The sequence below is a fragment of the Ascaphus truei genome, chromosome 5, assembly GCF_040206685.1.
Source record: "Ascaphus truei isolate aAscTru1 chromosome 5, aAscTru1.hap1, whole genome shotgun sequence".
Taxonomy (NCBI): domain Eukaryota; kingdom Metazoa; phylum Chordata; class Amphibia; order Anura; family Ascaphidae; genus Ascaphus; species Ascaphus truei.
Genome location: NC_134487.1, coordinates 37,936,465 through 37,954,646, shown reverse-complemented (window position 1 = coordinate 37,954,646; position 18,182 = coordinate 37,936,465). Strand labels below are relative to the sequence as shown.

The 18,182-nt window shown below is 44.8% G+C and overlaps 1 protein-coding gene across 4 annotated transcripts in view; it reads left to right on the top strand.

The window, feature by feature from the left end:
• The window catches only part of RELN (reelin), a 483,994-nt gene that overhangs the window by 43,100 nt on the left and 422,712 nt on the right, over positions 1-18,182 (top strand). For all 4 annotated transcript variants that reach the window (XM_075599655.1, XM_075599652.1, XM_075599651.1 and 1 more), the window contains exon 2: positions 7,168-7,278. In XM_075599655.1, coding sequence (XP_075455770.1) covers positions 7,168-7,278 — 111 coding nt within the window. The remainder of the gene's footprint in view (positions 1-7,167; positions 7,279-18,182) is intronic.

The window sequence follows — 18,182 nt, the reverse complement described above, 5'->3', positions numbered from 1 at the left end:
CAGAAGCAGATCCATTAAATATTAAACAATAAATGTGCAGTAGCTGATTAAGTCAGAATATTTGTGAGCTCCTCATGAATGTTTAATATCTAGATTTTGCTTATTGGATGTCTTCGGAGCAGTTTACTTCACCTTTTCAAAAGCTGATTGTCGTGTGTGTGTGTGTGTGTGTGTGTGTGTGTGTGTGTGTGTGTGTGTGTGTGTGTGTGTGTGTGTGTGTGTGTGTGTGTGTGTGTGTGTGATATTACAATTCATTTAAAAATAAAGTTTCATTACACATTTGTCATTTTAAACCGGTAACAGAACAACCAAGTAAGTAATTTGAGGTCATTAAAACATTGCTGAATATTTGCAGTGTTTAATCAGTTCTCAGCTGCAAAATATGACCAAATCTGTGTAGTGACGACATGGTCATCTTAGAAATTAACTCACTCCGTTATTAACACTTTTGCACTTTTACCTGAATATAGCATATGCACAGAAAAAATGCAAAGTACAAAGATGGCAATAACAAAGCAGCATGCAGGTAACCAATCTATGGATAATTTGACTTTTTATCTGATGTGATATACTAATCTTGTTAAATGGTAAACTGGTTCGAGAGATACTTACCGGTAAAGGTACCGGCATTACTTCCTGGTTTTTGCGCTACGGTTTAAATGGTCGCCCAGTAGGATGTTGCAGCGAATGATGTTACAGCTTCCCGCTGGCCCATGGGTGATTTACACCGCCATTTTGTTTCCACTGAAGAACTAAAACGCTCGTACCTTCATCTATATGTATTTCAGGAACCTGGTGGACCCCAGAGATGAAAATAGCACAGCTCCGCTCTTAAACCCATAGGTTTCCATCCTATAAAAAATGGGGTCGCAGCTTTAAGTGAAAGTGCTAGTTTACTTGTTTATGTCTTCTTTGTGGAGATCATCATATTCTCAAAATAGTTGTGACCATTGATATGTTTTGCTTCTGATGTGGGACATGCATTTTGGGATATGATTTCCATCCTATAAGCAAATGAATCTGACGACGACAGTGATACCTTTAAAAAAAAAAAAAAAAGAGAGAGAGAAGTGTATTTTGAATGTTGAAGGGTACATTGATATTATAAAGAATATTTAAGAGAATGCCAGATCAACCATTAGATTACATGAAGATACAAGACTGATAATGATCAGCAAAGGAATGCGGCTGAGAGACATCATGTCATCAAAACGTTTCACTGCAACACTTGAAGAATTGTTCAAGACATTGAAATGGGAAGAAAAAGGAATCAATATCAACCGTGAATATTTGACTCCCCTACAATTGCCAGACAAGATTTATTTATTAGAAGACCTCCAGCAACAAATCAGAGAAGTCGCCGTAGTGAGTTGGAAGGTGGTCTCCGTATGAATCTCAGCAAGACAAAAAGGATGTTCAACAAATGTGTCAACTCTGCAAAGATTGAAGTAAATGGAGTATGTAGCAGGGTTCCCCTTCCTTACCTCCGGTGTGAGGGGGAACTGCTCCGCTCCTCCGGCAGCCCAACTGTAAATTGCGGCAGCCATTTTGGGAATCGTGGAACTACAAGTCCCAGAAGCCTCGGGAGAAAGTTGCAGCGGCCATCTTGGAATGGCTCTGCATGTAATAAAGCGGGATTACGAGTCCCAGAATCCTTGGGGGGGATATAGAGCACATGGGCTGTCCCTGCCAATTTGATAATGCAGCCCTTTTGGAGCAGGATATCCTCTGCGGACGTAGAGTCCGCGAACCAGTCGCGTGGGAGCCGAGGAAAAGGAAGGTAGTGTCCAGGGAGCAGTTAGTTTCCTGGACTAGGCCAGAACTTGTCCCCTAGGCCCCAGGCAGTCCCCGTCACTACAGTTAAGTGTGAGGGACTGCCCCTAGCCATAGGGATTGCCCTGTAGCACGACCACAGCGGAACTCAGGACTTTGTGCGAGACACTCCGGCTGGAGCTCGCACCACGTGGAGGATGGGGACCCTTAGGCGAGAAGGGATTGCTGTCGGAGGCCCCGCTACGTAGGACCTACTTCAGCATAATTCTGCAAGCTGCACCTGGGTACTGGAGTACCCAGGAAGGTACCCAAAGTGCACCATCAGTCCAAGGGAGGGTAGCGCTGCCCTGAGACTTTCATTTGGGAAGGATTGTTTTGTCGGACACTGGGGTATAGGCGCCCAAGCACCCTCAGGGTTATTTGGGGCTAGCTACCCCAGGGGTTCTATTACTGTATTACTGTATTATGTGACCTGTGATTATTATTATTGTCTGAGTTATATTGTGGGACCACAGTAAAGACGAGTTATATATATTGGTTGTGATAGTATTATTGCTGAGTATATTGTTTCCTATGAGGAGCAATCCCGCATATGCTGGGATCCTCATAGGTGGAGGCACTGCACCGAGAGAGAGAGATATAGTACCCAAGGCTCCCTAGAAGCGGAGGCTTTGGCCTCTTGTGAGCCTCACAGGTAACAGCAGCACACGTAATCGCCTGTGGTTTCCCTTAGGCACAGGGGAAAGGGGGTTACAAGTAGAACTAGATATATTTTTAATTCTGGTTGGTTGGATCCGGTGGGTCGTTCAGAACCAACCAGAACAGAAAAGGTTAGAAGAAGTTGAAAACGATGTCCAGCAATTATCAATGGTTAGCACCTTTTGAATGAAATAAATAGGAGTATGAAGATGGGATGGAACTCATTTGAAAGAAATAAGACAATCTTTTAAGGGAACCTTGTACTGTGCCTCAAGAGGAAAGTGTTAGACCAGAGTACCATGCCTGTGCTCACGTATAGATGTGAAATTTGGACCCTAAATGTGAAGATAATTCAGAAGCTTCAGACATCTCAAAGAAGTATGGAGAGATGCATGCTAGGTATTACCCAAAGACACATAGATACACTCGCTCAACCAAGATAAAGTTGCAGATTTGGTGCACAAAGGGAACAAATCATGTATGTGTACATTGGGAGAGATTCATATTGCATGTACAGTAATTAGAGTTTTTTTCTGTCTGTCCCAATGTACACGTATTACCAAAGAGACAGAAAGAACAATAAATGGGTTCAAAAGCAAACAAACATCAGTGAGCTCATCATAAGAGTAATGAAATGAAAATGGCCATGGGCTGGACATATCGCACAAAGAAATGACCAAATATTTGGACAAATATGGTACTCGACTGGATTCCAAGAGATATCAAAAGACTATGGCAACCAAAAGTAAGATGGGAGAAGGAAATCAGAAAATATGTTGGAGCACGTGGAGAAGAAAGGCAACCAATGTACCTGGAAGATAATTAGGGAGGCTTCATCCAACAGTGGATCGACAAGGGCTGAAGAAGATGATTATATATATGTGGCCAGCCATTAGGGCTATAATGTGTTAATTCCTCAGTACAAAGGGATAATGTCTCCTCAGTGGGATATGGACAGTAATAGCTTGGGGGGTGGCTTTAGGTTAGGCTATTATATAAATAGCAGTGTTTGTATTAAATAGATTAGGAACCTAAGTGGCTGGGTTAAGTGCCTGGAGGCAGCTAGACCGTGGGACATATATTGTTGCTAGAGTTGGGGGCTATAGGAGTACTATGGAGTTGTAATTAGCGGGGGGAAAAACATCAAATAGTTACGTTGGAGCTGGAGTATAGTCATTCTGCATCTCACCCGGGTCTGACTAGGGAAGCTGTAGCAGTACTAACACTGTAGTGTCCGCGCCTAGGTACATATACATAGACAGAAAAGACAGTCTGTACTTACAGAAACTTTTACATGCTATAGAACTTATGATGATATATAAATAAAAATGTGTGTGTATATAAATATATACACATACATGTAGCAGATTACATCCGTTAATACAATGCTGGCACTTTTTTATAACGCTACAACTATTGAAAACAGTGGTTAAGGAGATAACACACATGTAATTTAACATGTTACACACAACAGATGAGGTATATGAAGTAAATGCTGCACACCTTAAAAAATGGTTAGAATGATACAATTACCGGTGCTCCCGTGCTTGAACGAAAGCCTGTTCTGTTTCCAGTCCTAGATCAGTAGTAGAAGGAACACGGGGCACAACGGATTTCTGCAAATCTAAACTAATTTATTGAGCCAACACAACGTTTCGACCTCAAAGGTCTTTAACAAGTGACATAGTGGCGTGCCACAACAGATGAGCCATTTATACACATAACATATCAAATACACAATACACAATCAAATGCACACATCCTACATGCATCATATACTGTACATACTCACAGCACACATGAACTACACATACTGTACACAAACCACACATGTCTCAAATACACACACACCATATACAGTGGCGAGAAAACATTTATGAACCCCAATGATAATTACAGAAATTCTATAGTTGTTCCATGATAACTGTCTTGAATCAAAACCAGTCTTTTCCTAAATACCCAATAGGGTTTATATGAACTAATTCCATGTATTTTAAAACAAAATGATGTTCTCTACTCCCTTCCTCTCCCCCCTCACCCCCCTGTTTGATCAGCACTGGATAGAGAAAGTAAGTGTATTTGTACAGGAGCAGATTTCACTAGATCAACTTTGTCCACAGTAAATACGCAGACTGGGCCCGTGATGTCTACTCTCCTTGGGTCAAGGTCCCTCAGAGTAGTGACACACAGAGAAATACAGAGGTGGTATTTCAGTCTCTCCACAACCAGGATAAACTCTGTGCAGGTTCATCCCAAAACAAAAGGAAATATATATTTTGCTTTATGATGGCGATTGTCACAACAATTACGTTGGGTATTAAAATTAAATTTTCTTTACACACAAATACTATCATTTCATTCCATGTTAAATTGCAACAGTGTATTTAGCATACCATACATTTCTTATGTCTTGAAGGGTAATCGTTGCCCCCTTAACTTCTGTACAACATCCTATTACTAGCACAGTTTATGCTCTTTGTCTAAAGAATTCCACCAACCGTTTCGCAGAATATGTTGCTGGCCTGGCAGGGAAAGAGTTACACTCAAACACATTCATAGCATTGGACCATTGTATGAACATTCTAATCTAGAACTTTGTGAAGCATAGTCCAGGTGTGCTTATTCTGAGATGTGATTTACAGATTTACACCAGTAGCCCGCACTCAGCACTCACCTTTTTTTTTAATTATTTGTTAAAAAAAAATGTTTTACTTTAAGAGATCTCTTCTTTCTCAATGGTGTTTTTTATTTTTAGAATCTGATGCTCTGTTCAGGAGATACGAGCTTGAAATAATCAGTGCCCGGGAGATTAAAATGGAGCTCTCCCAAATGCAGTTACCATGATGGAACCCTCAAAGCTAGAGATTATGAAAATCATGATTTTTATTTTTTAAAGAGCAGGATAGGCTCATGGGACAAAATACTAACACATTAGTTAAACTTACACAGGCTTTTATGAGGGATTGTGGCCATCAGTGGTTTAAAAGGTCGTCCTAAAAATTGATTTTTTTGGGGGGGGACTGAGTTTAGAAATGTACATTTACACTGAACGCATATTGAATAAAAAAGATGAAAATTAAGTAAATAGAAAATGTAGCTTTTACAATCTTTGTCCTGTGTTTTTTTTTTTATTTTTTATAACTTGATGTTTATTGTTTTTTGTTTGCTGTACATTTGTCCTGTGTTTTAAAAGAAGAATCAGTTAAGGGTAAGGAGGGAAAGACTTGGGCTCCATGTATCTAACCACAAATATAGGAGCAACGTCTTTATTTAAACACAAGTGTCGCTGAACAATACCTGCGCCCGGCTGGGTCTATGGCGCCATTTTTAGGTATGTCTGTGATGAGATGAGGGATTTACAGTATGGAGCAAGTGGGAGGAGATAGGGCAGTAACATTTGCACATTGGCACAGGTCTGTGTATTAGGAAATATGCAGCTTGCGTTTCTGTTCTTGACAGTTTTCTGCAATGATTTTCCCCGTCACCTTTAAAGGCGCAAGTCTTTTTTTGAGCGCAGAGTACTAGCGCAGCATTCTCTAACAGTAGAAATACACTTTATAAATGTCGCGTTTCAGACAGAACTTTTTTGTTTTATGCAATTGCGTCAGCGCATATCATCTTCTAAAAAGCAAAATATTTATTATGAGTTCTTCTAACCTTGTAGAAATTTGCTCAAGCTGCACTAGTGTTGTGCGTAAAAAAAAAGACTTACGCCTCCTTTAAGGTGATTGAGAAAACTAGTGCAGAAAACTGGGAAGAAAAGTAACGCAAGCCGCACATTTCATAATACATTAATGTGCGCCAACATGAAAATGTCATTCCTCTCTAGCTCCTTCCACTTGCTTCAGTAATACCTAATTGTGTCGCAAACCAGCACAGACATACTCTAAAAAGGGCAAGATAAGATAAATACATAGACGCTACCTCTCACTGGTATATTTCGCACAAGTGGAAACTGATGGCAGATACAATAGATATCTTCAAAAAAAGTTGATATCTTTTTAGAAAGGAAAGGTACACAGGGATATACCAAATAAGTGAACGTGGGAAGGATGTTGATCCAGGGAGTAATCTGATTGCAATTATTTGGAGTCAGGAACAAATTAATTTTTTTCCCTTATGCGACATCATTGGATGATATGTTATTGTTGTTTTTTCTTCTTCTGGATCAAAACACTGCAACTAGGGATATAGGATAAGTATCTGTGGCTTAAATTTAGCATAGGTTAAACTTGATGGGCGTACAGTATTTCTTTTAACCTCATCTACTATAAAACTATGTAGGTTGTGGCAAAAAAAAAAAAAAAATCACTTTGCACCTACAGTATATTTTATTTTAGCGCTCATACTTTGAAGGATAAACTTCTACATTTCTAAAGCAGAGTGCCGTTTTGTGGCATCGAGACAAAAGAGACGTTCTTCTTGGATCTCCGCTTGCAAAAAAACTTTATTGACCCTGCATAGCTTCTCAGGAGATGCTACATCTGAATTTAATTCTCCAACCTATTCAACGTTGTAATCAACAATACTTGTGACACCAAAGATGTTATATAGTTTGTGTTTACCAATGGTGCAAAGAACATACTTTTAACAGAAATGATTATATACAGTATAGTGTCGTGTATATATTATATCTGTACTTTTTATCATTCTTTTCATGAGGATATAAAATATCTATTTTTTTTTTCATTGTAGTGACTATTTCAACAAGTACCTTCTTTGATGGTCTCCTGGTAACTGGACTCTACACATCTACCAGTGTCCAAGCTTCTCAAAGCATTGGAGGCTCCAAGGCTTTTGGATTTGGTAAGTCCAACACATATAGTAGTAAGCCATCATTCATCCTGTTCATATATTCTTGTGACTTGATACGATCTGTAATAATGCTGTACAATATATTCTGGTCTGATATTGATTGTGGAGTATCAAGCGGATTATCAAACAAATGTTTACTAGATTCTTAAATACTAGTAGTATAAAGGAGTAATGCTGGCTTTGTATCTTTTGTACATTGTTTCAAGAGTAATCTTGAACTAAGAGCAGGTAATACTGTTTTTATTTGTAATATAAGCCTTTAAGAGCAGTACTGATGCAGTATACAAATGTAGAGATTCTCTGTGAACCTGGGAGAGAAAGGGAAATGCTTATTCATTTTACTGTCTTATGGCTCAGTGCTGCATTGGGTTACCATATTAAAATAGGTCAAATCCATATTTGAATCCTGTCTCATTCAACCCTTTACTGTGTGTATTTTAGTATATGCAACTGAAACAATGCTAGGCCCATTTAAACTCAGGTAGAAGGCTTTAAGCTGCCTGCAGTCCATCTCCAAGTAGCACATTGTAAGTAGCAGGACAACTGAAGTTTAAAAGGAAGTTCAAAAGAAGTGAAGAAGTGGACAACACCTACTGGCCCCGATTCCTGCATTTGAACTATGCTGGAAAGGAGGATATTATCTATCCCAGGCTGCACATCTCAGCACTTTACTATTGCTGTGATGCCGCCTTTACTATTTATATTTGCTGTGACCTCACTTCTTCTCAAATTATGCACTTCTTTCTACCAGCCTCAGTATGTCTCTAACTCTATTCCTATATCTCCGTCTCTCCTTCACCACTTCTCGGTTCACATGAACTACTTTCTTACCTGCGCCCTCTGACACTACATAGCTATATCACCTGCACTAAATCATACCCCTACAAATCATCCTCACACATTCTCTTTCTATCCATGCTTCTCCTCCTTGCTTCTGGGGATATCTCTCCCAATCCTGGTCCCTGCCTTATTCCTACATGCTCCTCGCCTGCCAAATGCAACCTCTACTCCTTCTGGTGTCAACCCCTCTAACCTCATACCCATCCCCTGCCACCCTCCCTCCTCTCTCCCATTCTCCTGCGCCCTTTGGAATGCTCGCTCCCTTTCTAACAAGTTCCTCTCTGTCCATGACTTCTTTCTCTCTCACTCTCTGCTCCTATTTGCTATAACTGAGACATGGCTCACTCAGTCTGACTCTGCACTGGAAGCTGCCCTCTCTTATGGTGGCTTTTCTTTCTCCCACACTCCTCGCCCTGATGGCAGAGGTGGAGGCGTGGGGCTCCTGCTCTCCTCTCTCTGCCGTTACCAAACCCTTCCTATTCCTCCCTCTCTTGTTTTTCCCTCCTTTGAGGCTCACACTGTCCAGATCTTCTCTCCCTGTCCACGTTGCGGTCATCTATCGCCCACCTACCTCTACTCATTCCCCTTCTGTCTTTCTCTCTCACTTCTCTCTCCTCAAACTCCCCTGTTCTTCTCCTTGGGGACTTCAATTGCCACATTGATGACCCCTCTCTCCCTTGGGCCTCCCGCTTTCCCTCTCTAACCTCTTCTTTTGGCCTTCAACAGTGGACTGCAGCCAGCACCCACAAGTATGGCCACTACCTGGTTTTCACTAAAAACTTTTCTTTCTCTGATTTCTCCATTTCCCCTTTTCCTCTCTCTGACCATCACCTCATCTCATTCTCTCTATTTCGCTCCTCCCCTTATCCACCCCGATCTACCCCTCAGTTCTGCAGAAACCTGCGCTCTATTAACCTACCAGCCTTTGAGTCCACTTTACGTTCCTCCCTCTCATCTCTCAGCTCTGCTACAGACCCTGACAACCTGGTCAGGAACTACAACTCTGTCTTATCCTCCTCTCTTGATCTACATGCCCGGCTTTCTCTCTGCCATCCTCGCCCTTCTAACCCCAGACCCTGGCTAAATTCCCACACGTGCATGCTGCGTTCCTCCACTCGTTCCTCTGAACGCCTCTGGAGGAAATCTCACACTCTTGCAGACTTCCTTTGCTACAAATTTATGCTATCCTCTTTCAACTCTGCTCTCTCTCAAGCTAAACAAACCTACTTTTCTTCACTAACCAACACGCACAAGTCTAACCCACGCCGACTCTTCTCTGTCCTTGGATGCTCTACTCAAATCACCCTCAGCTGCCTCTTCTTCCAACATCTCACCTAAGGACTTTGCTGACTATTTTAAGGAAAAGGTGTAATCCATACGTCAGAACATCCCCTCTGTTTCCTCCTCCCATCCTACACCGCTTCCTAAATCTCCTCCTACCTTCCTTGACTTTTTCCACTGTCTCAGAGGAGGATGTGTCACTGTTGATCTCCTCTTCTTCCTCTACCACTTGCTCTCTTGACCCCATTCCCTTCCATCTCCTAAAACCTCTTGGTACTACTATAATCCCTACGCTCACACACATTTTTAACTCCTCCCGCTACTCTGGTACTTTTCCATCCTCCTTCAAACATGCAACAGTTATACCATTACTCAAAAACAGCAAGCTTGACCCTACCTGTCTTTCTAACTATCGACCTGTCTCCCTCCTGCCTTTTGCCTCTAAACTCCTTGAATGTCTTGTATTCTCTCGTTTGCTCCATTTTCTCAGCACCTATTCTCTCCTAGACCCTCTACAATCTGGCTTCTGCACTGCTCACTCCACTGAAATAGCCCTCACTAAAATAACTGATGACCTCCATGCTGCCAAAGACAGAGGTCATTACTCTCTGCTCATATTACTCAACCTCTCTGCAGTATTTGACACCGTGGACCACCCTCTTCTCCTTCACATTTTCCATACTCTTGGTATTTGGAACAAACCTCTATCCTGGATCTCATCCTACCTCTCCCATCGTACTTTCAGTGTCTCTTCTGCTAACACCTCCTCCTCCTCTATTGATCTCTCTCTGTGGGGGTCCCCAGGGCTCTGTCCTGGGACCTCTTCTCTTTTCTCTGTACACACTCTCTTTTGGTGACCTAATAACATCTCTTGGGTTTAAATATCACCGCTATGCTGACAACACACAAATTTACTTTTCAACCCCCGACTTTACACCTGCTGTACAAACCAAAGTTTCTGAATGTCTCTCTGCGATATCATCCTGGATGGCCCTCCGCCGCCTTAAACTTAGCATGGCAAAAACAGAGCTCCTCATACTTCCTCTCAAACCTGGCCCTACTACCTCCTTCCACATTACTGTTGGAAGTATGATCATTCACACAGTAGCCCAAGCACGCTGCTTAGGGGGTCACACTCAACTCCTCTCTCACATTCTCCTCTCACATTCAAAACGTTTCTAAAACCTGCCTCTTTTTCCTCTGCATTATCACAAAGATATGCCCGTATCCTCTGTTTCTCGACTGCTAAAACTCTGACTCAGGCTCTCATTCTCTCCCGTCTTGATTACTGCAACCTCCTGCTGTCCGGCCTTCCTGCCTCTCACCTGTCTCCCCTACAATCTATCCTAAACGCTGCTGCCAGAATTGCTCTACTCTGTCCTAAACCTGTCTCCGTGTCTCCCCATCTGAAATCCCTCTCCTGGTTTAGGATCAAATCCTGCATATCACACTCAATTCTCCTCCTCACTTTTAAAGCTTTACACTCTTCTGCCCCTCCTTACATCTCAGCCCTAATTTGTCGCTATGCACCATCCCGACTCTTGCGTTCTTCTCAAGGATGTCTTCTTTCTACCCCCTTTGTATCTAAAGCCCTCTCCCACCTTAAACCTTTCTCACTGACTGCCCCGCACCTCTGGAATGCCCTTCCCCTCAATACCTGACTAGCACCCTCTCTATCCACCTTTAAGACCCACCTTAAGACACACTTGCTTAAAGAAGCATATGAATAGCACTGTTGATAATACTGGACATATGAAACATAAAGCTTGGCCCCCTGCAGACGCACTTACCTGAATTCCCTTCTACTGTCTCAGTACGTTCTCCCTACCTTCCAATTAGATTGTAAGCTCCTCTGAGCAGGGACTCCTCTTCCTTAATGTTACTTTTATGTCTGAAGCACTTATTCTCATGACCAGTTATTTATATTATTTGTTATTTATATGATTACCATTTGTATTGCTACTGTGAAGCGCTATGTACATAAAAACATACAATACATACAATACAATACAATAGTAAAAGACAGAGGTGTAGAATAGTTACAATGTTTAGGTAGATAATAGTATTGTGTATATGTTGTTAGTTGTTAAGGAAGACAGTGTTGAGAGTATGTTGTTTCAAGATCAAGAGAGGCAAATAGGAAGTACCAGTTTTTTGTTTTTTTTAATTCTTTATTTATTATCCCCTTTTTTATAATGGTGAACATACAACACAATATAATACACTACAAAAGTATATATTGAAATACAATACAATACAACATAAACATTTTATTATACATATGTATATATAGATTATTAAATGATAAATACAAACAATTACGAAACAAAAACAAAAGAAAAAATTTGATTAAAATAAGATCTAAAAACAAGTCATCTCCATATTTAATAAACCCATTTATCCCTATTATTCCCATTTTGGCAGGTGATTCCTCTCTCACATCTTTTCACACTATTCTATTACCAGTGAACTCTGACCATGGCCGCCAGAGAAGTTCAAATTTTAACCTTGTATCAGTGGTTATATATGAGAGTTGCTCCATCCTCATAACCTCCCATACTCTCTACTCCCATTGTCCCATAGTGGGTGCTTCCAGTTTTTTCCAGTTGGCAGCGATAGTACATCTTGCTGCATTCAGCATATGTATTAATAGAGCTTTCCTAATACTATGCCCCTTGACCCCTGCCCTATTTAGCAATAAAATACTCGGATCCCCTTTTCCTCTCTCTGACCATCATCTCATCTCATTCTCTCTATCTCGCTTCTCCCCTTCTCCACCTCCATCTACACCATGGTTCTGCAGAAACCTGCGCTCTATTCACTTACCTGACTTTGAGTCCACTTTACGCTCCTCCCTCTCCTCTCTCAGCTCTGCTACAGACCCCGACAACCTGGTCAGGAACTACAACTCTGTCTTGCCCTCCTCTCTTGATCTACATGCCCCACTTTCTCTCTGCCGCACTCCCCCTTCTAACCCTAGACCCTGGCTAAATTCCCACACACGCATGCTGCGTTCCTCCACTCGTTCCTCTGAACGCCTCTGGAGGAAGTCTCACACTCTCGCAGACTTCCTTCACTACATATTTATGCTATCCTGTTTCAACTCCCTCTCGCAAGCTAAACAAGCCTACTTTTCTGCACTAATCAACATGCACAAGTCTAACCCACGCCGACTGTTCTCTGTCTTTGATACTCTACTCAAACCACCCTCTGCTGCCTCTCCTTCCTCCATCTCCGCTCAGGACTTTGCTGACTATTTTAAGGAAAAGGTGGAATCCATACATCAGAACATCCCCTCTGTTTCTTCTTCCCATCCTACACCTCTTCCTAACTCTCCTCCTGCCTTCCTTGACTCTTTTTCCACTGTCTCAGAGGAGGATGTGTCGCTGTTGATCGCCTCTTCTCCCTCTACCACTTGCCCTCTTGACCCCATTCCCTCCCATCTCCTAAAACCTCTTGCTCCTACTATAATCCCTACGCTCACACACATTTTTAACTCCTCCCTCTGCTCTGGAACCTTTCCATCCTCCTTCAAACATGCAACAGTCATACCATTACTCAAAAACAGCAAGTTTGACCCTACCTGTCTTTCTAACTATCGACCTATCTCCCTCCTGCCTTTTGCCTCTAAACTCCTTGAACGTCTTGTATTCTCTCGCTTGCTCCATTTTCTCAACACCTATTCTCTCCTAGACCCTCTACAATCTGGCTTCCGCACTGCTCACTCCACCGAAACAGCCCTCACTAAAATAACTGACGACCTCCATGCTAACAAAGACAGAGGTCACTACACTCTGCTCATATTACTCGACCTCTCTGCAGCATTTGATACTGTGGATCACCCTCTTCTCCTTCACATTCTCCATACTCTTGGTATTCGGAACAAAGCTCTATCCTGGATCTCATCCTACCTCTCCCATCGTACTTTCAGTGTCTCTTCTGCTAACACCTCCTCCTCCTCTATTGAGCTCTCTGTGGGGGTACCCCAGGGCTCTGTCCTGGGACCTCTTCTCTTTTCTCTGTACACACTCTCTCTAGGTGACCTAATAACATCTTTTGGGTTTAAATATCACCTCTATGCTGACGACACACAAATATACTTTTCAACACCCGACCTTACACCTGCTATACAGACCAAAGTTTCTGAATGTCTCTCTGCTATATCATCCTGGATGGCCCTCCGTCGCCTTAAACTCAACATGGCTAAAACAGAGCTCCTCATACTTCCTCCCAAACCTGGCCCTACTACCTCCTTCCACATTACTGTTGGAACTACGATCATTCACCCAGTAGCCCAAGCACGCTGCCTAGGGGTCACACTCGACTCCTCTCTCACATTCTCCCCTCACATTCAAAACATTTCTAAAACTTGTCGCTTTTTCCTCCGCAATATAACAAAGATACACCCTTTCCTCTGTTGCTCGACTGCTAAAACTCTGACTCAGGCCCTCATTCTCTCCCGTCTTGATTACTGTAACCTCCTGCTGTCCGGCCTTCCTGCCTCTCACCTGTCTCCCCTACAATCTATCCTAAATGCTGCTGCCAGAATCACTCTACTCTTTCCTAGATCTGTCTCAGCATCTCCCCTCCTGAAATCCCTCTCCTGGCTTCCAATCAAATCCCGCATCTCACACTCCATTCTTCTCCTCACTTTTAAAGCTTTACACTCTTCTGCCCCTCCTTACATCTCAGCCTTAATTTCTCGCTATGCACCATCCAGACTCTTGCGTTCTGCTCAAGGATGTCTTCTTTCTACCCCCTTTTTATCTAAAGCCCTCTCCCGCCTTAAACCTTTTTCACTGACTGCCCCACACCTCTGGAATGCCCTTCCCCTCAGTACCCGACTAGCACCCTCTCTATCCACCTTTAAGACTCACCTTAAGACACACTTGCTTAAAGAAGCATACGAATAGCACTGTGAACATTCTGAACACATGATACATAAAGCTTGGCCCCCTGCAGACGCACTTACCAGAACTCCCTCCTCCTGTCTCTGTACGTTCTCCCTACCTACCAATTAGATTGTAAGCTCCTCGGGGCAGGGACTCCTCTTCCTTAATGTTATGTTTATGTCTAAAGCACTTATTCCCATGATCTGTTATTTATATTATCTGTTATTTATTCGATTACCACATGTATTACTACTGTGAAGCGCTATGTACATTAATGGCGCTATATAAATAAAGACATACATACATACATACATCTTTTGGGATTCTAATCTTGGTAATGTTAAAAATCTGCTCCACTATCCTATCCCAAAAACACTTTATTTTCTTACACTTCCACCAGATATGAAGCATTGTACCCACCTCCCCACACCATGCGCGTCCGCAGGAGGGGGCAAGTGGGGGCGCTTGCCCCCCCCTGGATCCAGGGCCGCCAACAGCGGGGGACAGAGGGCACTGGCGTGAGAGGTTTTAGCGCGCTCACGATGTGCAAGGAAGCGTGTGCGTCTCTGCAAAAAAAAAAAACCTCCCTTGTCTCCTGATTGGCTGGCGCATGTTGGATTGCCAGGATTTTTTTTTTTTTGGCTCTCGCAAGCTCTATCTGAGCTTGCATAGCGAGGCCCGCCCTTTCCTGCATGGAGCAAGTCAGGTGAGTACTGCTCCATGCCACTCTCGCTTCCCCCTTGTCCTCCTGCTCTGATTCCCCCCCCCCCCCCTGCTCCGATACCCCCCGTTTCAAAATCTTCCCCCTGCTCTGGTCCCCCCCGTACTGATTCCCCCCCCCCCTCTGCTCCGGTCCCCCCTTCCCGTTCCGATTCCCCCCCTGCTCCGGTCCCCCCTTCCCATTCCAATTCCCCCCTGCTCAGGTCCCCCCCCCGTTCCGATTCCCCCCCCTGCTCCGGTCCCCCCCGTTCTGATTCCCCCCGGCTCCGGCCCCCCCATTCAGTTTCCCCCCCCTGCTCCGATTCCCCCTTGTTGCGAGTGTCTAAGTGTGAGTGTGTGTGTGTGTGAGTGTGTGTGTGTGAGTGAGAGTGTGTGTGTGTGTGTGAGATCAGGGGGGAGGGAATGAATGTGAGGAGGGCGGATTCAGGGAGTGGTTTTGAGTCAGAGGGGGATAATTGATGGAGGGGGGAGAGTGAGGAGACAGGGGGTGTAATAGAGGAAGTGAGGAAGAGAGGGGTGAGGGGGGAGAGTGAATGAAGAAGAGAGGGGGTAAGAAAGAGATGGGGCTACACCTTGGGACTATCTACATTAGAGTGGCACCAGACAAGGTGAGTGTGTGTGTGAGTGTGTGAGTGTGTGTGTGTGTGTGTGTGTGTGTGTGTGTGTGTGTGTGTGTGTGTGTGTGTGTGTGTGTGTGTGTGTGTGTGTGTGTGTGTGTGTGTGTGTGTCTGAGAGTGAGAGAGAGTGTCTGAGAGTGAGAGAGAGAGTCTGAGAGTGAGAGAGGGAATCTGAGGGGGGGGGAGTCTGAGAGAGTCTGAGGGGGAGAGAGTCTGAGGGGGAGAAAGTCTGAGAGAGTCTGAGGGGGAGAGAGTCTCAGGGGGAGAGAGTCTGAGGGGGAGAGAGTCTGAGGGGGAGAGAGTCTGAGAGAGTCTGAGGGGGAGAGAGTCTGAGGGGGAGAGAGTCTGAGAGAGTCTGAAGGGGAGAGAGGCTGAGAGAGTCTGAGGGGGAGAGAGTGTCTGAGGGGGGGAAGTCTGAGAGAGTCTGAGAGGGAGAGTCTGAGAGGGAGGGTATGTGTGTGTTTGTGTCTGTCTGTCTGTGAATGAATACAGACACCAACCCACAGTCAGTCAGTCACCCACCCAAGTGTCAGTCAGTCACCCAAGTGTCAGTCACACACGAGTCAGTCAGTCACCCACCCAAGTGTCAGTCACCCACCCCGTCACCCACACACCCCCCACACCCACTCTCTCTCTCTGTCTAGTTAAAATTATGCCCCCCCCCCCCCTGAAAACATTTCTGCGGACGCCCATGCCCCACACCCTCTCCAGCACTTATCAGATGTTCCTGGATAGCATTCGTTCAATTTTTGTGGTGTATAATACCACCTATACATTATCTTATATGCATTTTCCAAGATATTCGTTGACATCTAGGAAGAGCTGGCATTACTCCACATGTGTGTCCATTAGAGTACAGAATATTCCCTACCCAACTCCTTTTCCCAAGCTAATACAAATCCCGGCTTAGATTTAGCTTTGATTTCCAATATTGTTCTGTAGATATACAATATATTGTGCCCTATGCACCCAACAATACAAGCACAGTTTCAAAAGAATTCAACCTCCTCAACGTGTTTTTTTAATTTTTTTTGGTGTTCATATAGTGAAGAATTTGCATATATTGCCATTTTTCCCCTTCGTCAAAATCAAACTGGTCTTGAAAATATCTAAAACTTCTAATTAGACCCACTTGACTCCACTTTTTAAATATTCCAGAGTCCAACCCTGGTGGAAAGTAGGGGTTCCCACATATTGGAGTGAGAAGGGATGGGAACATACAAACCCTCTCATTCGTTGATATTTCATAGAGCTGCACCAGTAGTAGGGTGTTCATAGAGATCATAGCGATCTTTAGGACGATCTATCTTCCTGCGCCATGGAACCTTATTTGTGTCTATTTTTGCAGTAATTGTTTTCAATTTCCACCCAAAGTTTATTTTTATTACAATGAAACCATTCAAAAAGAGCAGTCACCTGTGTTGCAAGATAATACAGCTAAACCCCGTTATAACGCGGGTCTCGGGGTCCACCCCGAGACCACCGCGTTACTAACGGGGTCGCGAGAAAAAAAAATGGCCGCCGCGCTTTAGCGCATATTCATCCCGCGGGACAGGAGATGGGAGCGGGCATGTCCCTCCGCTCCCCGCTTCCCCCTGTCACCGCGGGACAGGCCGCGGGGCAGGAGATGGGAGCGGGGATGTCCCTCCTGTCCCCGCTTCCCCCTGTCACCTCGGGACAGGCCGCGGGGCAGGAGATGGGAGCGGGGATGTCCCTCCTGTCCCCGCTTCACCCTGTCACCGCGGGACAGGCCGCGGGGCAGGAGATGGGAGCGGGGATGTCCCTCCGCTCCCCGCTTCCCCCTGTCACCGCGGGACAGGCCGCGGGGCAGGAGATGGGAGCGGGGATGTCTCTCCTGTCCCCGCTTCCCCCTGTCACCTCGGGACAGGCCGCGGGGCAGGAGATGGGAGCGGGGATGTCCCTCCTGTCCCCGCTTCCCCCTGTCACCTCGGGACAGGCCGCGGGGCAGGAGATGGGAGCGGGGATGTCCCTCCTGTCCCCGCTTCACCCTGTCACCGCGGGACAGGCCGCGGGGCAGGAGATGGGAGCGGGGATGTCCCTCCTGTCCCCGCTTCCCCCTGTCACCTCGGGACAGGCCGCGGGGCAGGAGATGGGAGCGGGGATGTCCCTCCTGTCCCCGCTTCACCCTGTCACCGCGGGACAGGCCGCGGGGCAGGAGATGGGAGTGGGGATGTCCCTCAGGTCGCCGCTTACCTCAGAACCATGCTGCCTGCATGGAGGTTGTAGCGGGGGGTTTCTTCTCCCCACCGCTGTCCCCGGTGCTCCCGCTGCCTGCGCGGGAGGAGGGGGGGGAGCGGGTGGTGGTGCTGGTCGCGGCCCGTCTGTGTAGAGTGAGAGAGTGTGTGTGTATGTATATATGGGAGAGAAAGTGTGTGTGTATATGGGTGTGTGAGTGTGGGTAAGTGTCTGTGAGTGTGTGTAAGTGTCTGAGTGTGTGTGTAAGTGTGTGTAAGTGTGTGTGAGTGTGTGTGAGTGTCTGTGAGTGTGTGAGTGTGTGTGAGTGTGTGTGAGTGTCTAAGTGTGT